The sequence below is a fragment of the Paramacrobiotus metropolitanus genome, unplaced genomic scaffold, assembly GCF_019649055.1.
Source record: "Paramacrobiotus metropolitanus isolate TYO unplaced genomic scaffold, Prichtersi_v1.0 Parri_scaffold0000172, whole genome shotgun sequence".
In the NCBI taxonomy this organism is placed as follows: domain Eukaryota; kingdom Metazoa; phylum Tardigrada; class Eutardigrada; order Parachela; family Macrobiotidae; genus Paramacrobiotus; species Paramacrobiotus metropolitanus.
The window spans coordinates 178,657-201,768 of record NW_026570392.1 but is presented as its reverse complement, the minus strand read 5'-3'; the positions used below and the strand labels follow the sequence as shown (position 1 = coordinate 201,768).

Sequence of the window (23,112 nt, the reverse complement as noted above, 5' to 3'; positions counted from 1 at the left end):
TACTACACTGCGACTTCATTATTAATTTATCCGCATTACTGTCTCATCCTTTCAGTGCTACCGTTTTGAAATTCGGAAAAATGGGACTGTGTGTTATCCTAGCGGTTTTGGGAGACTTACATATTACTATTTCCCTGGTTTTATATCGGTTTGCAGAAGAATCAAAGTTTGTAGTTAAAGGAGATTAAAGTACGAAAATGTATCGGATTGTGTATTGTTAAACCGAAGCGCAGCTCTTGCATTTAGGCTGAGAATAATTGTGACGATCCTATTAATTTTTCCATGAACAGGAAAACTGTTATTGAAGTTCAGTTCCTGTTAGAACATAAGTACCACATACACAGACGGCGGTTGCCGCGATTTTACTACATACCCAGGGTCTACACTCCCAAATTGACGTTTCATTCTATAGTAATAAGAACATACTTTGTAAGAAACTGGTTTTATTTTTTATTACCACCGGTTTATGCTTGGTCGCCGAGAGGAACCAAGATAGTTTTCGACCGCAGGTAGTAAGATAACAAAAAAACTAAAATCTTTTATCTACCCGATTTTAATAGGCTTTAAAAATATTTTATCCGCTGCTTTTGATACGCATATAAGCAAAAAAAAGGAATCAACCAAAGATTCTGCCGCTTTGGGCACATGTGGATTTATTTTAAAACACTTCCTCACGAAGTGGAAAACACTATGCCCAAATTAGGTATAATGCGATAAAAATCCTATTGATGAAAGGTGCTAATATTATGGTAGGAGCTCCTTATTAGAGCTAATGCCATAACATTCCCACCAACTCCGATTCATTGTAGCAGTTTATCACGGTTTGGATTGTCGGATCGGGGTCGTCGGTGGCGGAGCGTAGCACTGTTTTAAAACCGCACATTCGTCCAATGGCGAGACCTCACCTTAAGCAAAGGCGCTGAACTTATGCATTAAAACTGGAGATCTGTACTGGCACGACGAACTTGCTGGAGCATACTTTGGGTTAGTAATCCTAAACGCGCAAATATAGGTTTTATTGTCCGTTTGTGTGACGCCGATGTAAGTGTGATTCCGTATAAATACGAGCATTTAGTCTGAGGTCAAGCAATATGCTGTTGTATTGAGAAATTCTTCTGTGCGCACATGTGTTATTTAACTTATTTTGGCGTATATCTATATGTATTATTAATATGTTGTTTAATATAGTATTATGTTGTTTATTACACTGCGAACCGTTTCTCTTATTTTTGGCTCTTTTTTCATAGTTTCGCTGCGTACGGTTTTGAGAAGTGACATCGATTTACAGCACCCATCTATGCGAAATTTTTTCCAGTGTTATACACACATTGTATCAGCAGAAGCCATATTTTTTTAAGTTGAACAGAAAGCAGCGTGCCGCGCCCGACAACCATCGCGCATAGCATCCACTGCCTCCGATCCGCAATCGTCGGATAGCGCCTCGTACAGGTGACCTTCCAATCGCTTTACGCAGTTGTCCAAGTGTCTGCACAATTAAGCAGACATGCACATAATTTCTCGTAAAACCATGTTAACCTAAGGTAAATAGCGATACATAAAGGGACACTTACTGACAGACCAGACTTTTAGCATTATTAATGGTGACGTTGCTCTGGGTAGGCCATCGTTGCAACTCAATGTGCAGCTTGAAATCCACATCATGGCTGCGTACGTCACAGTATCGGTGGGCGCGGTAATACCAAAGCGGATTAACGTCGGACTGGCACAATGCGACCCAGGATAGCGACCACTCAATCGAGGATGGGCAGTAGGCCCACCACTTTGACTCCACATGCGGATCATCGGCGCAACGGGCTATCAGATCCTTCTTGCAGAGTGCGGATGCATTTTCATGCTACGAACACAGCGCAAAAACACGGTATTGTAGGGAACATCATGTCGTGCTCTGATCAAGGACGGTAACGATGAATTTCGTTAATTAATTTTTAGTGGAACGTATTTTTGGAAATTTGATACCATAGCCTATTCTAGTTCCTACCGGCAGTAATTGTCGGCCAGCGCTCGAAATGTAATGTAATCTTCTTTGGTCGCCGGCCAGGTTAAGTTACGGATTGCTTGATCTTTGATAAACGTCCAGTCAGCATTGGGAAAAGCATCAAAGCATCGCAGCGCTCACGCAGTTCCTTGCAGGTCTGTGCCAACGCATTTCCTGCTAGCACGAAAAAAAGTGAGCACCAAAGAAATATTTTCAGATACTACGGAATAAAAAATAATGCTTTATTATTCCTACAGAGCATTTCTACGCAGTTCAATTGTGTACACAGAGAGTGTAACTTATTAGCCGAGTAAAAGTACCGCATCCGTCCGTATATGCATTGTATTCTTCAAAGCGTACGGTATACAAGTATGTGTACTTACCTCGATTCCTCGAAGGAGGTTTATCGAGTCGCTTAAATACAATCATGAGCTCAATCTCCAACTTGTAGCTTACAATTATTACTCTCATCAGCGCTGTTTTATTTTCGAGTGATACTGCATCTGGATAAAAACCGTTGCGGGGCGAGGGCATCTGCAGGCCATATTGGCAATTCACAGGGCTCCCAGGGAATTTTTAGCAGCTCGACTGCAGCATATAGGACAAGTAGCCAACACTATTATCTCCTTTCTTCCATCTTTTTTAACGGCGATGCTTGCTCGCGATAAAGTAAGTTTATCGTTAGTAACAACAACAGCTGCAGCATAATAATGTGCGGACGCTAAGTTATCAAACCTCATTTATAAGCAACGAGTGAGGCACAAGTTACCACACTGCGAATTTACTGTCAACTTCTTTCTATAAGCTCTTAGGATAATTGAAAATCGTTGTTTTTACAACGGTTTTCGAAAAATATCGAAAGTCGATTCAAAGTAATTTGTTTCGAAACCAGATTTAATGGTTTAAGACCCATTTATATAATAAATTTCTCCCAATTTATTTTTTCAACTCAATAATATGACCGTAAAAAATTCTAATTCTCAACAAGATTCCACAGCGCTAAGCACTGTAAAGACTTTTCTATGATGACATGTTTGCGAATGAGAGTCCACACGACATTAGCAGGACTTTTTTTAAATGGAGCAGAAAGCAGTGTGACGTGCCCTATAACCGTCGCACATAGCTTCCACCGCGTCCGATCCGCATGCAAGAGATAGGGTCGTATTCAATGGTCCCTGCAGTCGCTTCACGTAATCGTCCAGGCGTCTGCAACAAAAAATGACTAAGCACTCAAGATCTACAATCGTTGTTACCGAATTCTTGTCCAAAACCTTCATTACACTGCGGGTGAGAAATGCTCCGGCTTTCACTGTTTACAGAGAATAATAATACGTAATGTTGATTTATTGGCAATAGCCACCCAAATAGCAATAAATGCAAGCGCTGGTACACTACTTGATAAGTTAAAAATTAAACATTAAAAAAACAACCAAAATCCTTATCCTCTCTCGGATTAAAAGGCAGTGTACTCAAAACAGCCGTAGCATTTCCTTTGACAACAGCTAAACTAAAACGCTGCTTGAGAAAAGCAGTAGAACGCGCTTCGCCCGTTATGTCACGAATCTTGCGGCCCATGAAATGCAGCATTTCACTGAAGGCAGGGCCAAAAACTCCCAGAGTCTCAATAACCAGGGGATAAAAGAGGTAACCGTATTCCAAAAAAGAATATGTGCGGCGCTTGGAATTTTCCGCCAGTTGGGACACACTTCCGGATTTCATCGAGCTTGCGGTGACGTGGGAATCCGCAACAGTACACCAGCTTGTTACATCCCAAACAAGCGGTCTGCCTTGGCGAACTGGTATCAGCGTCATTCCGTCAGGTCTTTTCCCGTCTGTGCTGGATAGTCCATTCGGTTCCAGCTGACAAGGAAAGCCAGCACTTTCGCGTAATACTTATACTTACTGACAGACTGCGGCCTTGACATTAGTGACATTGCGCTGGGAAGCCCACTGCTCAAAATCATAGTGAAACTTGAGCTCCACATCTCGGGTCCGTCGTTTACAGTGTCGTTCGGCACGGATGATACGCAGTGGATTAATGCCGGTCTGGCAAAGTGCGAACATGGACAGTGACCACTCGATCGAGTACGGACTGAAGCTCAGGGAGCGCGCCAGAAGATCTGGATCATCGGGGCAACGGACTAGTAAATCCTTCTTGCAGTGCGCGGTTTCATTTAGCATACTACGAAATGCGAATATTATTTCTTTACATATACAGGATATGAACTGGTTGGCCACCAATAATGCGCAGAAAAAGACGCTTTTTCAATATTGCACCAAAAAATCGCGATTTGAATTTCGCCCCCTGGGTTCGCGTGGTTATAAAATTTGTTAATACAACAACACAACAGTGTGCAGCGGTATATCGCCGGTAATACAGTACATCATCCTAATACGCATGGATTGCCGCACTAAGTTCAAAGAGAGAAGCGCTTGTTTAAAAATAATTTTTGCAGAATCTCCTATTTTTTTTAGTTCGACATTGTGATGGAATTTCGGTTAAACAGCTTACCGGCAGTATCGGTCGGCCAGCGCTCGATATGGAGCGTAATCTGCGTCGGTTCCTGGCCAGGGTAAGCTGTTAAATTCATTTTGACCTTGCGTCGTCCATGTCCACTCGCTCAGGGCATCGCATTGCTCGCGCATTTGGTCGCATGTCTGCGCTAACCCATGCGATGCCAACAGAAGCACAATAACGCAGCAAAAGAGCATTTTCTGCTGCTGCGGATTAACGATGTTTAAAATTTGAACAAAATTTAAATTATTTACAGCTCGATTCGGTGTAGTTAAACTTATGGGCCAAGAACCGCATCCTAACCTAAGCACAGCTGCTTAAACAACATTTCACATCAGCTGCAAGACTCTCGATCAGCGCTATCTGATTTGTGTGCCATCTTGATATAACAAGACACGCGTCTATGGCTTCTGCACTGATACCAAACTGAAACCACGCTTTATTATTTTGTAATAATTTAAAAACGGTATAACACTACAATAAAAATCGAATAATATTAGGTTATAATTACGATATTATGCTACAGTTACATATAAATTTTTGAGTCGATAGTACACAGATGGTTCTCATGATAATGTCATGTTATTTCAAGATAAAATCTGCTATCTCGGTATGGGTCGGTGTGAGAATTTGGAACGGCATTATTTTGCAGTTTTTCCAATCCTACAATAACCACGGTATTATCTAATCGACTACCTGAAAGCTGTCAGTATAAGTACCTAAGATAAAAATAGCATTCTAAGTTGTAGATGGGCTAAGATGGCAGCGGTAATTTAACGCAATTCAGTTTATAGCAAACCGGTTGCCGCCGCGGCTCACCGGATAAAGGTCACACATCGCGATACCACCGACACATATACAGACTGTAGTGCCTTTATTAAGCTTTAATACGAAAATACTGTATCTCGAGTAGCTAGAGTGCTCTGCTTCTCGTAATATTGTACCTAGAGTAGCGTGTAATTCTCGGAAGTCTATGCCGGGAGTGTGTATCAGCCGTTACTCAAAATTTGCAAGCTTGCATCGGAGAACAAAATGTTTGCAGCGAACTTTGCACAGTTGTTAGTTAAGCATTAGCCATCGGACTAGTTAATTATGTATTTGCACTTTTCAGCAATACGCAGCATGCAACGTCCGGGTTCCGTCCAGCATGACATTCACCGTCTCTTGTCCGCAGGCTTCAACCAGGCTGTCCTTCGTCGTGCCGGTTAACCGCTCGGAAAATAGCCTTGCGCTCCTAATCAACAACAATTATTGGTTAGTGGCAGATGCGACAAGGTTTTCGTGCGAACTTAATCCTGACGTCATTCGGCGGCACCGATCTTATTGTGTTTTCGCGAAATAAAGAAACGGTTTTTATACCCCGATTCAACGCAGCGAAGTGGGCGGCGCCTCTGGGGATCTTTTGGCATCAATGACGCCGCTTCGCGGAATGGATCTAAGATCGTTTCTTAATTTTGCGAGAATACAGTACTTACATAATGGGTATATACAGTGACAGCATTAAAACCAATTTACAGATCATCACGCGTAACGGGCAGCTCGCGCAGCGGTCGGGGAAAACGAAAATTGTTAATATACACTCTGCTCCCTGCCAGAAGGTGTACCTGCTCTGGTGTTTGACGCAGTGCCTCATGACGTTTTTCCCAAATCGATTGCGTTTTTCCGATCGGTAGATCTTATGATTCTTATCTTTTAAAACGATCTTCTGATGTCTGGTTGAATTAATGGAATTGACGTTGTAAAGAACGCCACAGTTCAGAAACTCTATTGTAATAAACTTGTTTAAAAGAGATCGTGATTTTGTGCACCAAGTCTTGTTTCGTCACTGACATCTCATGTTCGTCATTCTGCAGTAAACACGCAACAGGTACTCTAGCGGTTCTTCAACTTGTAGTCATTCTCTTCTACCTTTTTTTACCATGTGCATGCACACTAAACCACACTGTATACCAGTGTCAATATTTATAAACACAAAATGCATGCATTTTGATGTTTATATACTTGAATGCACTGAGAGAAAGAGGGCATCAACAAATTTTTTTAAAAAACACGTGACCAAAAATCACGAGGCAAAAATTACGTCATCCATACCGTACACCGATGCCTGCAAGGGGAAATCGCTTGCATAATATGGCCTTCCCTGTACTGTTCAAGTCATCCGTATGGATTTCCACGTCATAGCTGAACAGGGATTTTTATAAGCGCTACATTTATAGTAACTGCACATGTTGCTAGTTAAAAGTCGAGTTAGCAAACGTATCTCGAAATGCGTATAAGTGATTACACTCACGCTGCTCTATATTCCTGGTAAATTTTTTACTGTTTTTTTACATGAAGAATTCACAAAGCCATCAGAGCCAGACGTTATAAAAACGAATTTCAAAGACTTGGCGCGGGACGCAGGTGGCACCGCCCAGGGTGGCACCGTGATTTGGCTTGTGTGGCACCATTTTAACAGATTTCAAAATTTTTCATCCTTTTAATTTTCAATTTTCGGGCGCAACTATGGTTGCAAAATCCATACGGTTGACTGGACAGCACAGCGAAGGTGTGTAGTATGCAATCGATTTTCCTCCATATTAAACAATCAGGTTCAGGTGCAAATTTACTACTGGCCAGCATTTTTCCTGATTAACCACCATCCGCACCATTAACCACCTAGTTGTGACCCTGGATAGCATAAAGAGACTTTTAACCGAACTCCTCGCCGAAGGGCTGCTTTGCGTACAAACGAAGAATCTTAACAACGATATGCAGGAGGTAATACTTAACCGTGCAAGTTGAACGTTTTCAAGCTTTTACACGATGCTTGGTTTTTAGAGATACTTCGCACAGTGTCGACAACTCGGTGGATCTTGTAATAATCCAACTGTTGAGAACATGCTGGCAATTTTTCGAATTCTGTCGTGCCACAATATGCAGAAAGTGTGCGAGCGATCAAAGACGAACATCGAACCAAGTGACGATGAAGTTGTTATTGGTTCAATGAATATTCTGGATTTGTCCGAAGAGTTTTCAAAAAAACTCGAAGCTGATAAATCCTTGGCCCTGATTTCCCAATCTGATCCAGTCACTCCAGAACTTGAGCCTTTACCGGAAGGTGCTCAACTGGATAGCATTGTGAAAAATGTGGTTTACTATCTGAGCGGATTCACAAATAAAAGAAAAGAGCTGGAGGCTGAAGTTTGTGACTCTTGTCGTTCGGAGTTATTTTGGTTAGATTCCTCGAATCAAACTCCTGATTTTGCCCAACTGACCGAAATGAAAGACGATGGAGGTTTGAACTTCGTTGGAGTTGTTTTTTATGAAATGATATGCAGTCTGGAGCAGATAATTCAAAAACACATTGACGAAGTCCTCTACTTTTCTCCGCGTCAGTCACTTCTCGCATTCGCTGAAAGATATGTCATGGAGGATTTCGTTGCCAGAAAAAGTAATCTGCGGTCTCCATGCCTTGCAGATTGTTCGTGGAGTGAAATTTTTCGTAAAAGTGCATTTTATTATTTCCAAATAAGGATCCATTTCTATGTTAAGTTGATGAACGATAAGGTTGGCAAAAAATGGTCGAAAAGTGCCGAATCTAAGAAGCGAAAATTGAAAATTCGCACGGGTTCATAATTAGTTGCAATGAATGTTGCGGGTTAATGTTAGTTGCAATGAATGTTTTGGGATTTGTTTTCATTCCTTGTAAATAGTTATTAAAATCGGCAGACGCGATACGTAAAGTTGCGTGCGTGAAATAAACTCCGTAGGGTTTACGTAGCGTAGCGTATCGATCACCGTATCGATTCCCCGACCGCTGCACGAAGTGCCCGTTACGCTTGATAACACGTAAATTCTATTCAGAGCTGTCACTGGATATACCCACCTTGGTACTTACTTACCGGAGCGCAGTATTAACTTTGCAACTCGCACATGGTTTTAAGAAGACTGTTTGTTGCTTTCTTGTTCTTAGAAGGAAGCGACCAAACTCGTTTAAATTTATTTGCGGATCTTCCAGCTAACAGAGCTCGAGCGTACTTACTCGCACATATTGGCCCTGGCATTGGATTTCTTTGAGCTGCGTGCGCGCTGCTCCGTCCCATCGGTCAGCACGCGGAAATATTGCCGGGCGCGCGATTTACAGTAGGTCATGGCGCGCCGGTATCGTAGCGAGTCACCGTAGTGCTCGCACAGTTTAGCGGTGGCCAGCACCGATTCGATGCTGTAGTGGCTGTAGATGGTGCCGCGCTGTAGCATGTAAGGGTCATCGGGACAGCGAGCAACGATATCACGCAGGCAATGTCCTGTTCGATTGGTGGTGCTGCAAAAATAAACTAACTGCAAATTAAGAACAAAAGTGGAAATTGGCCGGTCAATCCGCGGTTTAGGCACTGAGTAATAAAACCGGTCTCATATTTACGATTATTATCGTTGTACTACAGTAAAGTAATTTAATGTTGATTTTATTTTAGAGAGTCCGCTAAATATGTAAATTGCAGCTAGTTAAATACCTGCAAAATTTATCGGATAACGCACGGTGCGGAGCGTAATCTGCTTCCGTTGCGGGCCATGGCAAATCCCGAATGTCGTCGTCGGGTATGGAATGGCGTATGGTGTCGCATGCTTCGCGTATTTCTTCGCAGTTTTCAGCGCCGACATGCGCAGCGAATGCCAGTAGCATGGAAAGCGGAAGGAGTTTGCTCGGCAACATTTTTTGACGAGGTTGTGGCGTGGACGCTATAATTGTTGCCGGCAAGTATCCCACGGGCACCGGTTGACAAAGGCTTATGCGGACAGCGCCGTACTTCCGAAATAGCACAGCTATACAGTACAAACACTCAGAGATTGTGGTACTGATTGTACCACGTCGAAGAAAGCTGGTGTTCATCTTGTGTAACATCAGGACAGCCTGAAAATGCAATACACGGAGTGCAGTAAACTGCTTTTAATTTATTAGAAAAAGATTTCTCTCGTGATAGTGCCCGGTCGAAAGATGTTATCGTTTGTTTTCTGAGAAATTTTTACAGGAATTGAACAGCTGGAAACTTGATTTACAGCGTAGTACGTAATTATGAGAAGAAGTGAAAGAACAATAATAAACCGGTGTCGTTGAGCGTTTCCAGTGGCCGGTATAGGCAACTAAGTACATAATATTACTCTATGATTGTCATGACAGAATTTGGGGTACTCAAAGTGAAGCATATACTGCGAATTAAATCGTTAGTATTAAAGCATTAGTAACTCTTGCCATTCTCAAAAAATATTTAACCGCGTTTTCTTGCGAATTTGCAATACTGCCTGCTACGTACAATACGAGTAGTAGTAGCGAAGGTCCTCTTAATTCATCACCAATGCAAAAATGTAATTAATTAATTATCCCAAGAAATAAATAATACTCATTAATTCGTATTACTGAAAATCACGTCGAGATAAAACGCTGGATTCTGACAGTGTTTGGTCGATTGTACTCTTCACATTGTACTCTGCGCTACTGATGGATTATGCAATCATAGCCAGCTGAACCACCAGCAAAGCCGGCCCAACCGCAACCGGCTCCAGTGCAACAAAATCAAAACGCCACAATTGTGATAGCAACAATGCAGTTGTCACTGAGAGTGGTTTGCTGTACGAGTTAGTGTGAGCTGAGCGGTTCTACAATAAAGGCGAATACGTGACAACGATCTTAATGCTTGATGATCTTAACGATCTTTATGCCTTCGCGACCTAGGCACCCACGTTTCGACACTAATGACCTTTCGTCTGTTTTAGGAATTTGCCGATTTTTCTCAACAGGTCACTCGTCTGCTGCTGTCGACATTCTCCAGAGTGGGGGCACTAGTGTAACCCATTCCAGCTGAATTTGACTCAAAAATTAACACGAAGTGTTGTACAGTATTTTGAAATTAGTGTGCATGCCACAACGTTAAACGTATTTTGCAAGGGGTGCGGCTCTCAGCATTGCTAAATTTATTCAAATGGATACTATTGTTAGCAGGGAGTAAGTACAGTATTCAAATTTCAATAAAAGCAATTAAAAATTTCAAAATTCGTGGTTTTGCTGTGCATGATCCGTGATAGCTTAAGTGCATTATGTACGGTTATTCGTTGATTACTGCGCACAAACATTACGGACAGAATTGTTCGGCCTGTATGAGTTCCTCGGACAGCAAATGGTTTTCTTTTCAAAATCATAGCATGGCTGTTGTAGTTTTAGAAATGTTTACGGATTTTCATCCACATATTGGCTCTAAGGATCAGCGTCTTGGAAAGTAATCGCAACAGTTTGCGTAAGCTGCCGATTTCGTGACTGCAATCATCCGGATGTTGTTAGCAACTGCTACAGCACGGTAGAATTCGGATCATATAAACATAAGATAATGCGTACACCTCTGTTCAGTTTCTTTCACGAAGCCACTTTTTCAATCGCAATAACGCCTTCATATCTCACCCCTGCCATGTTTCGAGTCTTTAAACGACGCGCGAAGGAACTTTATTCTGCAGTCAGTACTGCAATGACTATATGTGGAGTTGACAAAGTCGTTCTTACAGCACCACCGGAAATTCTTGGGACCATTTTCCAGTATTTGGACACCTGCGATCAACAGCGCCTGCGCCGTGTCTGCGCCCTGTGGAATTCCATAGTGACCCTGCGTTGCGTAGGGGACTTGCGTTATAACTACAACGCCAGAGCGGTGGCCTGGTGGTCCCTGGGATGGAATCAGCGCGCCCGGGAAGCCTGTCATCTGTGCATCGGTTTGGAGCGTTTCTGGAGACCGACCGTGATCATCAGCGCTGCCACGCTCGTCGAGGCCGAATCCATGTTCAACTTTCCGGCATGTACCGGCGCTTGGTTCCAGCGTACCATCCTGCGGAAACACGGACACCGGGCGGCGGACCGGGTACTGCTGCAGAACCTTTGCTGGACACAGTCGTGGCAGCGCGAGCAGGCCGATATCGTCGGCTGTGTGCTGCATGAGCTGAACGGTCTGGCGAAGTTGGGTCGTACCCTGATTCTGCGTAATTGCACCATCACTGTGCCGTGCTACAACGTGCACATCAACATTACAATGGCCCGCATCACGACCGGTCAACGTCCTGGCGAAACGGCGTGGTGGACGTTGCTGGACAATGGATGCTTCGCTTTAGATGAGGAGGAGCTGGGCTGGTTGGCGGCGTGGCTCCAGGACCCTAAGAACAGTGACCATGCTGAATGGGTATGTAATGGGCCGTGCGCATAAATTCCATGATACTGTATTATATGTACAACTTATTAATTTACAAAGTATAGTACTACCGGTAAAACTGATACTTCTGTGGCCTGTGGTATACTTGTTGCATATTGATATTGATTTAAATTAATTTTGTTAACAGTAAAAAACGATTTAACCATAATGATTTTTGGGAATCCATTGTAGGCTCTGTCCAGTATGTGGGACGTGAATTCCTACAGGCCTGCGACTACTCGTGACAAAAGAAGCCATGATGGAGTCAAGGACGTTGTTGACGTGTATAAGCTGACGACCTTCAACGCCGTCCTTTTGTACAGTTTATGTACAGGTTGCACTTTGACTATTGACGTTACACTGTGAAAATTTCGCAGTTAAATTCGTGATGTGACACACTAAAGCGAGTGTTCTAATCTTTGTACATCTTGCTCGCAGCTTAGCTGCGAGCAGCGCCTTTAAAGTGTTCTTTTCCATTCTGTAGTCAGACCATTCTTAAACATTAATGAAAAGAGGGAGATTAATGGGTGAAATCTGAAATAAAGTTTGAAGATGTTTAACTGCGCCAAAGCTTTCTTAAATAATAATGAACATATTTTCTAAGTTTCTTCCAAGAAGATGCGTAAAATGCCAAAGTCTCGTAAATCCGTAAATATTAGTTTACCGTGCCGGATGATCCGTAGTTCATAGGCCAGGACGCAACGCGTTTTTCTCTTCTACTCGTAGAGGAATTATGTCGGTAAATAACACTACATTCATGTGAATCCATGGGGGCTTTTGACGGAAGTCTTTTACAAACGTGCTGACCGACAAAAGCGGAAGCTACCATATATGTATATACGTAAATAAACATAAAGACAGTATAATTGCCAATTCGTCATAGATGCGAGAATACTGTAATAGCAATAATTGTTCTGGACCTTTCGTATATCCTTTACCATTTGCTTCGGTTCTCAGCGACTACTGTACGACAGTACGAGTATTAATATTTTTGTTATTACGGTGACCTTCGAGCAGACAAAAGGCCCAACTATTTTTTTATATTCCCGATACAGTACAATTTTTTGACCTATTAAGCCTGTCAGAAATGCTCACTTGACAAAACACTCTAGGATAACTTCAAACACTTCTGTATTACAAGCATTTTCGATAATCCCGCTACAGTTAATTGAGCACAGAAAAGCACAAATTAAATCAGCAAGCCAAAAAAACGAACGTAGTTATTTATAGTATTTCATAAGAAGTTGTTAAGAAGTGGGCCAAATTACTTCAGATTCGATTGTCGTCTTGCTTATGCAGCAGTACATTAGATATTGGGCCATTCGTGTCAACCTGTTTACATCAACGGAGGCAAGTGGATCCCGTCTTGATGCGTAGGACTTCAAATACGTGCAACTCTCCCGAGGCTCCCCACCCTGCCGAGTATTTCGGATCTGTAATAATAATAAGACTGTTGAGAAGGCTTTTTGCGCTGTGAAGTATGTGGCTGTTAGCCTGTTACCTGAGATAGGTCGCAAGAAAGCCGCAATCGTTTTCACAGTCCTTTAGCGCAGTGGACACGAAGGTCTTCTGTTGGTCATTCAGCAGCGGATAGCCCTGCTCAATCATATCCCACCAGTCAGCGACAGTCAACGACTGTCAGCGACAGCGATTGTTGTTCATCCGTGCGAAGGGTATGCGGATGGTGATCGGCACGCGCCCATCAATGCGTGACGTCGTAATCTTGCACGTAAAGCTTTTCACGGTCAGCGTATGACAAAATTAATAGCCGCCAGCGAGTCAAAACCGCTCTAAAGAGCAAAAATGTAATCCTGGCACGTAGAAAGCCCAGAAAAGCCGCAGCTCATATCTTTCAATACAGAATCCTCAGTAATTTATCCGCTCCTCCTCGCGTTATGGTGAGCGGCAGGACCCCACGCCAGAAGAACGGAAAGTGCGCCAGCTGAAGTGGCTGTTGTCCATCGTCCTGGACTGGCCAGGGAACAATGCGATTCCTCCGACAGCGTGGCACATCGGTATCAGTGACACGCGTAATGCCCGAGGGAGATGCCTCAAATGGCCCGCGGTCAAGCTCTGACTCAGAAACTGACCGCACAAAGCCTGACTCTGACTCTCACTGCACAAAGTCTGACTCTGACTGTCTAAACTCTGACTTTGACCCCTCAAACTTTGACACTCAAAGTCTGACTCTGACCGCAACACTCTGACCACTAAAACTGACCCCAATAAAAACAGTTTCTTAGGTTTTTAAGGGTTCTTAGGTTTCTTACGTTTTCTAAGCTTTCTTAGGTCATTCTTAAGCTAGTTAGGTTTCTTCGGTTAAAGATAAATTTCTTATGTTCGTTGGCTTTTTAGGTTGTTGGATGATCCTTAGGCTATTCTTATGTGATTAAGGTAACTTTTGCTATTTAGCTATACTTGGGTTTATCAAAAAATTCTGACAAACAGAAGAAAACCTAAGAATAACCTGAAAGTAACCTAAGCAACCTAACAGCCGCGCGGAGGGGGAGGGGGTACGGAGGAGCCATTCCTCCTCACATAGTTTGCATTGCATTTCGTAGTTTAAGCGTCATTCACAGCTCTGGATGTACGCATTTTCCCCCTCCCCTTTCGAATTTAGTTGAAGATCTGTCGAACTGCCACGAACTGAAAACAGTTGCTTGGAAGGCATAGCACACAGTGCTTTGTCTTTCGGCCGACGTTGCTTACATTTCGTGTGAACACCCGACAGCTAAAACCATAAGTCAGCAGGCTACAGACTGGCTTTTTCCTGGTAATAGTGCAGCTGGCGCTTGACGTGTTTACGGATCTGTATTCTCGTAAAGCTCATCGCCCAACGTGTCGCAATAGTTTGCGCAAGCCGCTGATTCATAAGCAAATTTTTCCGAATGTTGTTAGCATTGCTTGAACGTGGAAGTGGAGACTTCGAATTATTCGAGTAAAAAAAGCCGTGCCCATCTTCAGCTGTATTGCTGATTACCACAGGCACAGCGACCATTAATAATTTACGGGGGATCGACCCAATCGACCACAATAACTTCTGTTAACTGTAAAACCTTTTCGGGTCTTGGAATAACTGAATGTGCGCGACAGGATTTGGTTTCAGAAACCAATAAAATGCCGGCGTGGAACTCCGCCACGGACGCTCTGGACGTACCGCCGGAGATTTTCGGGATAATCTTCCAGTATTTGGACACCGCCGATCAGCAGCGACTGCGCCGTGTCTGCGCCCTGTGGAACACCATTGTGATGGAGCGTTGTGTTAACGACATGTGCTACACTAACAGCGCAACCGCCCCGGCATGTTCACTAGACGGATGGAATGAACGTGCCTGGCAAGCGCGCCGCCTGAGCATCAGTATGGAGCGTTTCTGGGCCGCCACCGTGTACATCAATGCCACGGAGGGTCTACGCGGCGAACCCATGTTTAACTTTCCGGCATGGAACGGTCAATGGTTCCAGCGCACCGTACTGCAGCAGCACGGACACCGGGTGGCGGACCGGCTGTTGCTGAAGAACGTCTGCTGGACGGCACAGTCGTTGGGCGATGCGGATTTCGTGGATTTCTTGCGGCACGAGTTGGACGGCCTGACGGCGGTGTGTCGCACGCTGGTCCTCCTCAACTGCACCATCAGTATGCCGACGTGGAACCTGGACATCCGCATAACGACGGCACACTTCACGACCGCACAGTGCCCCGGCAAAGAGGTGTGGTGGAAATTGCTGGACGCCGCGTGCCCTGCTTTGAATCAACGGAAACTGGACTGGTTGTCGGAGTGGCTCAAGGAAAATACGAATGATGGCGGTGCTGAAAAAGTAAGTTTAATAAGTATTGGTAGGCAGCTTTTAGCTTGTCAATAATTAAAAATTCTGTTACCTGTAGAAGCGCGTATGTTACATGTAAGATTCAATATAAAATACTCGCGCATTCATTGTAGATCCGGAACAAAATCAAGGGAATACCTTCACTGGAGCATGTGGCCAAGCGCCTGGTGAAGTGGTGGTGCGTCCAAATGGATGTCGATGTGGACGTGTACAAGCTGACGAACCTCAACGCCGCCATTTTGTACTGTGTGTGTAAACATTCTGCGGGTCTACAGAAGGTATCTGTAGAAGGGCCTGAATCCGGTAGATTCATTATCGCTGTTGCAATGTAACGAATCGGCAGTTATTTTCGTGTCGCTAGCACAGTAGCATTGTTTTTGTTTTCACAGGCTATCCAAGGACATTCATTGTGTTTCGATATTTCTATAAGCTACATTAAGCATGCAGCATTGCTTTGATATTTCTACTTAAGCATGCTTCGCGTAATCCATTTGTACAAAACGAGCGAGCGGCTAGATGCCGCATCAATGGCAAAAGCCACCGATTTGCCCACGCTAGACTGGTTCCATAACTTCCATTCATAAACCTGATGAGTAAAAACCTAAAAGATACGGCTTAAGATTATGATAGTATATCAGTACCGTCAGAGAGATCCCGAAATTTATGCATCATTACGCAAATTTGGGTAATACATATTTACTGATTAGTGCGCCAGCACTGTTCACTCCATAATAACTATGTATATAAACATAAGGTATAACAACGAAACTTATTAAATATGATAAGTTACTGGCCACGATCCGCTGGAGTGATTTGTAGTACAGCCCTGTCAGAAATTCCCTCCACGAAACCATTCCTCTTGAGCGTCATTTCTGTACAAGTTGTATTCGAGGATACTATCGGCTCTCTTCCGGAACTTGGTCCACTGAATCCCGCTCAGGCTGCCTTTCCATCATTAAACGATACAATGTATTCATGGTCAATGTGGTCAACTTGGACGCATCCAGAGAGCGCAAACTTTCGGAGGTCCAAGTGATTTGTTGGTAGTGGACACCGTCCGGCCCAGCGCCGTTTTGGAAGTCACGCAAAATCTGTCCAACGGAATTACATTACTTCACTGGCTGTACTGCACATATTCAAGTGTTTAATCAAAGCAGATGTATGTTGTCGGAGCGGTTCCCCATGTTGTGGCTATTTGTTCTGGCCAACTTACCATTAGCGCGCCATGACTGCGCACATTTATCGGAAGCTGCCCATTCTGTTTCTAAACGTGATTTTAGTTTTCATTTTTTTCCGCTCGTACAGTACGTTCTAATAAATTAGCGACCTGGCATCACAGTGAACTGGCAGAGGGACTTTCTTGATTCTTGTGATCTTAATCATAGCTGATTCGTGACCTCGCATCCTTTTCCAACCGGAACAGTCGACTGCTCCCGGGAATACTGCCACTTAAACCACTTTGCAAAGCGTTGGTTACAATGATCCGTTCTGTCGCACTGGTAACGCATTTCCACAGAGTTCTAGCCACCGTCAAATCGGGCGTTTGGTACTGGTACATGTTGATTTGGAAGAAAACGACACCCGAATTTCTGTTGAGTACTGTACCTGAGTGAGCACACAACACCACAGTAAGCATACGCGACGGCATTGCGCTAGCTCAATGCTGTCTAAGAAGTGGAATACGTGGCCGAGTAATTCTAGCGGCAATGCTGACAAACGCTCGTGTGGATCGATGGGCGCCTGGTCGGTACATCCAGAATCCTCTTCGCACTGGGGCAGATTCCACTCAGACCCAGAAAACGTCCACCCTGCGTTAATGCGCTTCTCCACAAAATATCGGGCATATTTTAAGAGAATTCCCTGTTCGGACACACAAGAATGTTTATAACGCCGAGCAGTTAAGAAACTATCTGAAATTACGTAGCTACACGTACTCTGTATATCTACTGACATGAGGATAATTTGTGGCTTTAATGAGCACTTTTGTTTCACGTGATCTCGAATATTATAATTATGCAAATCATTATACGTGAACTCCTGATGTACAACATATGCAATACGCACTGTATGAAGTACTAAGTTTTAATCGAATACAAAGACAACATTACAATTCACAAAAGAAACATGACATCGTAATAAACAAACAGCAGAAACATGCGGCCGGATTACAGAGAACATTTGATCTAAATTAGTCGAGGCCGGTGCCGTTCCCAGGATGGATGCCGCGTTTCCACGTTGAATTTCGATGCTGAACCTGTGGCGCAAAAACTCCGTTGCACGTTTCTCGCCTGTTTCCTGCCAAATCATCTTGCCCACTTCGCTAATCAGCCGAGAGGCTTCCGGTCCGAGTGGCCCCACTGTCTCCACGCCGACCGCTCGGAACAGGTAATCATGGGTGATGTCCTGGTACTTCTCGGTTTTTTTTGTTCGGCCTGAGCCGCTGCTGCGCCGGGTTGTGTGTGGATGTTCCAGCGATATGGGAAAGAGCCATCGTACACACACATGTCACATCCCATGGTAACATTTTGCCTCGCTCCCACGGTACTAAGGTGACACCGTAAGGGCGTAGGCCGTACGATGATTTGTACTGTATGATATTTCGTGTTAGTTATACAGTATAACCAATACGAAATATCATACAGCACCTAACCATGAGTAATACTTATACTTCGGTGCTAATACGTGCAGTAGGTACAGGTAACTGTTAATTTTGTTTCTGTTATATATTACGTTCAAGTTTGTTCCGTTATTTCTAGTGTAAAAGTACAGATCGTTGTAGACACGATACATCCTATCCTATATATTAAAGCAGAGGTCTGATTCCGGAACGCTCCTGCCTCCAAAACGTTCTGATTGGCCAGAAACAACCTTACGTTTCTGATTGGCCAGTACCCGCCTAGCGGCTTTTAAGCTTTCGCAGCCCCTTAAACCTGTGCTTTAATATATAGGTGCTGTGCTTACGCCTTTGTCCTTACCAAGTTTCCGAAACTTAGTAACTCACCTTTGAAAACCTTTGCCTGATAAATTGGATCCCAGCTTCAGCTTTACTCCTTACTAGGCCTCAAGACGTTAGTTCTTTAATAAACTTGATAACTTTATTTACCTTAACAAACCTTGCGGTACTACCTTAGTAACCGTGCGGTACCTGCCCTTTTAAGTCTTTGGTCACCGAAGGTCCCGCGTGCTGTACCCAATCTTTTAAGCCTTTGTGCACCGAAGACCACGCGTGCGGTAATCGCCCTTTTGAGCCTTTGGTCACCGAAGGCCCCGCGTGCGGTACCCGCCCTTTTGAGCCTTTGGTCACCGAAGGCTTCACGTGCGGTACCCACTCTTTTAAGCCTTTAATAACCGAAGGCCCCGCGTGCGGTACCCGCCCTTTTGATCCTTTGGTCACCGAAGACTCCGCGTGCGGTACCCGCCCTTTTGAGCCTTTGGTCACCGAAGGCCACGCGTGATGTGTCCACGCTCTTATGTGATTTGTAACCAAAGAATTTCCGTTTAACCCGTTTCTAAATAACTGTATTCCCCTTTCAATAAGACTTACTTAGCATATAAAACCGTTTCACTTCAATTCGTTTAGCAAAAAATCCCAGCCGACTAGAACCACCTTTGCGCTGCAGCGCGGCGCGTAAGCGCCGCGCGCTGTGCTTGTGTTTTTTATAATGGAAAAACAAACAGCCATAACGGTTGTCCACGCCAGGATCCTTCCTGGCCCGGTAATCTGCGCTCCATAAATCTGACCCATCGTTAAATAAACTTTAAATGCGCTTGCTGAAGAAACATCTCGCAATCAGCACCAACTTGTCGTTTAATAAGGAGTAAAGTTGTCATTTTTCAATCAATATCGATAGTTTGAAATTTAAATCGATACTTGGCATGCATCAGCCATGCCAAAGGCCCAAATGTATGTAAAGTTTAAATAGAGTTGCATGGCGGGGGCGCGCGATAGTATGGAGTTTTGGTGTAACCCATGAATTTGTATTAATTTTGCCGTTGTATTAGGAATTACGGGACAAGCTCATACAAGGGTTGACAAAATCAAAGTATAAAATCAAATGAATTTCGAGAACGCGGTTTATGCCTGCTAAAGGGCACATTTAATACTTACCGGTACCTCACGGCTGCCGATCACCACATTTTGATTACGCCTCTTCAGGCACACCACTGTGTTTCCGACGACGCACAGTGGGTACATATCCAATTCTACGAACTTCTCCTTGCACATATCTCACAGCGGAACCGATATCGGTCCACAGCCCGTATATTGAGGCGCCAAGGTATACGTTGCAGTTATAAAATGAGAAGGACGAACGGCGCGCTCTCTTAAGACCTCTTTGCTCGGCGCCATACGGACCGCCCCCACTGAAAAGCAGTCTTGAAGGATTAGTGTACCGCACTGCACTTCGGCCAACACGCATGCTTTGCCACACATCCCGAGAACGAGAAACTTGGCCTGGTACCATGTCCAGGGTTGATCCGCCGATAGTCTCGCTAGCACCTGGATTTGCTCGCTAGAGCCTGTGCGCGTCGCTTTTTCCAGTTCCCGGGCGTTGTGATCGTGACGTGCCGGTGTATTCATCGAACAGTGGAAGATCTGTCCGTTGCGATGATCCTTAAACTGGGCACGTTGTCCGGGACAGTCGAAATCCAGAACATAATCGTTATCCGTGACATTAACGACGTGTGCATGCTGCAGTTGGCCAGTGTCAGCTAGCACGTCCACCGCGTTCCAGCTGTCCACGTCAGCGGTTTTGCAAATTAAACGCATTCTAATAAATTCACCGGAAGTGTTGTTGGACGGGCTATTTGCTCTGTATCGGATGGTGTTCGTCAAGAATGTACGTTGATTCAAAAAAGTGCTTCGCGCAAATAACGCACAAGTGTGGCAGTGACGGAGTGACCTGTCGTCCGCATTGTCTTTTGTATATTTGTGAACCGGATTTGATTCAAGCACAAAAAGTGCCTCATTTTTCATCAAAGAGTGATGATCATACATTGTCAATTTTTCTTGCCCATTAACCTTATGACTTTTAACTACAGTAGTACATTAAAAAGCATTACAAAGCCACAAATATCTGGATACGTACTGTGCCGCACGTTAACGTATCGACATTGCATGGGTGATGGGAAGCACAAACTGAACATCTTCGAAATGCTGGATCGTCTGTTGACCATGAAGGCCTCGTACAGTCGTACCGATGATGCGACACGTATCCACTGGATATAGAAAGCCCCGACTATATTGTCTGTTGTTGTCAAAAGCAAATATAATTTTTTTGCCAACACACTTGCATTTCGCACCGTTAAAATGCACAAACTCGACTGTTATGTTATCTCCAAACACAGGTTTTTAGAGAGTTTTGTGTAGAATAAAACGAATCCCTTTGAGTTATGGACCAGGTAAAGTTGTTTTAATACTGCACGTACAGAAATATCGATATTTCTGTTAAACGCGTTCAACATGCAGACCCGTTATACGGATATCTTGTGAACACAAAACCAGTGCCGCTTTGCTAACACCACGACAGTAACTGCTGAATCTTTACAGTGCAACAGCAATGGACAGCGTATTTGTTTCGCTGCCCCGTACACATAAATTGTGTAAAATGGTGGCGTTGAACTTCGTCAGCTCATGCACATCCACATTCACGTCAACTCGGCTGAAAAGCCACTTCTCCATGCGCTCAGCCACATCTTTAAAAGAACGTATACCCTCGATTTTCTTCAGGATCTACAACGAATTTCAAGCGAACCGGTTATTTACATATGGTATGCTATAGTTGTCACTAATTTGCAAGTACATTCGTACATGGTTTCTTTGTCTACGGTTTTGATTTTTTAAAATATTATGTACGTACGTCGGCGTGCCCATGCCAAATGGCATGGGCACGCCGACGTGTGCTTCAGTTACGATGGTTGTAAACAGCTGGAAGGTACGTAGTAATATTATGTACATAAGACTATGTAAGTAATTATTTAATTTTGGATCAGCCACGCCCTTTGGGCCTTTGCAGATGAAATTATTTTTTGAGCATACTAGGGTAGTAAATTAGTAATCCACAAAAAAAATCAGTTTTATTTTCTCTCAGCCGCACTGACGGACCTTTCGCACGTGGGCTACAGGCATTCAAACGCTCAATCATGGCAGTACTATACTGTTAAATGTCAATATAGTGTAGTACTGCCATGGCTCAGTAAATCCGGTTGCAATAAATACGGCTCGGTAAGGGATCGCTAAACTGAACGTACGGTAACAGCATGCATATTAAAGCTAAACTTGCAGTAAACAGACTTGCAGTAAACTGGTGTTTATCAGTTGTTTATTATACAAGCCCATCCCGAAACCAGAGCACAACTAAACGTGTTAATTAAACCACCGCCTGCCGCGTATATGGCTTTATCCTTTAGCCGATCTCTACGGTGATTTCTCACGTATGGTGGTGCTCTTGTGTCCGGATGGGCTTGTATTATCTCGTATGGTCTTTGCAGCGTACGTTGTACCTGTTTTTACTAGTGGATTTATAATACAGAAGGATTTATATTAGTTGACAGGTCTAAATTCTACCTTAACTTACATCATAAGCTGATTCAGCTCCACCATGGCTCTTAATCTTATACTCCTTGAACCACGAAGATAATGAGTCTAATTCCGTCTCACTCAAAGCGGGACACGCAACGTCCAGCAACTTCCACCATGCCTTTTTGCTGGGGAGCTGCTCAGGCGTGATGCGTGCCGTCGTGATGCGGATGTTCATGTTCCATTCCGGCACCATGATGATGCAGTTGCGGATAAACAGCGTGCGGCACACCGCCGTCAGACCGTCCACCTCGTGCCGCACACAGTCCACAACATCAGCGTCTTTCAACTGCGCCGTCCAGCGGAGGTCTGTCAGGACTAGGTAGTCCGCCGGGCGGTGTTCGTGTTTCTCCAGAATAGTACGCTGCAGCCACTGACCGTTCAAGGGGAAGTTAAACATGGGTTCTTTCCGGTGGTTTTGCGAGGCGCTGATGTACACGGTCGGCCTCCAGAAACGCTCCACACTGCCGCACAGAAGGCACGCTTCACGTGCCCGCCCACTCCATCCGGCGGTGGCGTTTTTGGTGTAGCGCATATCGTCAACGCAACGCTCCATTACAGTGGTATTCCACAGGATGCAGACACTGCGCACTCGCTGCTGATCGGCGGTGTCCAAATACTGGAAGATGTTCCCGAGAATTTTCGGGGAACAACGATCGATGTTTTCAGGGAGGCATACCGCCATTTTAATAGCTCCAGAGGTCTATCGTTTGCGTCCTAAGGCTGGAAGCTTTTCAGGTGGAATGCATACGTCACTGCGAACAAAAAAGCGCTGATTTACTGATGGTCGTCGTGGTAATCAGCAATGAAAACCTTGCGCTTTACTGTACTGTTTTACGACCTTCCGAATTACATACAAAATAGTATGTTAAAGCAGTTTTGCAAGGGCTTAGGCATAAAAAAATGGCTGTGATGTAGTACTTCGAATGGCGAAGAGACACAACAGGAAAACTTCCTTTCGGAATGCCCTTTGGATTTGGGCCGGAATGCTACG

General features: G+C 44.2%; 2 protein-coding genes across 2 annotated transcripts; both read right to left on the bottom strand.

Annotated features, from left to right (window-relative positions):
• Positions 1–2,872: 2,872 nt before the first annotated feature.
• On the bottom strand, positions 2,873–4,995 carry LOC129600342 (uncharacterized). The gene is made up of 3 exons (XM_055498823.1): positions 4,509–4,995; positions 3,900–4,178; positions 2,873–3,202 (listed from the first exon to the last, which is right to left on the bottom strand). The coding sequence occupies exons 1-3, from the start codon at positions 4,706–4,708 to the stop codon at positions 3,070–3,072; spliced, it is 612 nt and encodes a 203-aa protein (XP_055354798.1). The 5' UTR covers positions 4,709–4,995; the 3' UTR covers positions 2,873–3,069.
• Positions 4,996–5,387: 392 nt separating this feature from the next.
• LOC129600345 (uncharacterized) lies at positions 5,388–9,861 on the bottom strand. Its single transcript, XM_055498826.1, has 4 exons — positions 9,803–9,861; positions 9,005–9,402; positions 8,536–8,814; positions 5,388–5,745 (listed from the first exon to the last, which is right to left on the bottom strand). The coding sequence occupies exons 2-4, from the start codon at positions 9,391–9,393 to the stop codon at positions 5,619–5,621; spliced, it is 795 nt and encodes a 264-aa protein (XP_055354801.1). The 5' UTR covers positions 9,394–9,402; positions 9,803–9,861; the 3' UTR covers positions 5,388–5,618.
• Between the last annotated feature and the right edge of the window lie 13,251 nt (positions 9,862–23,112).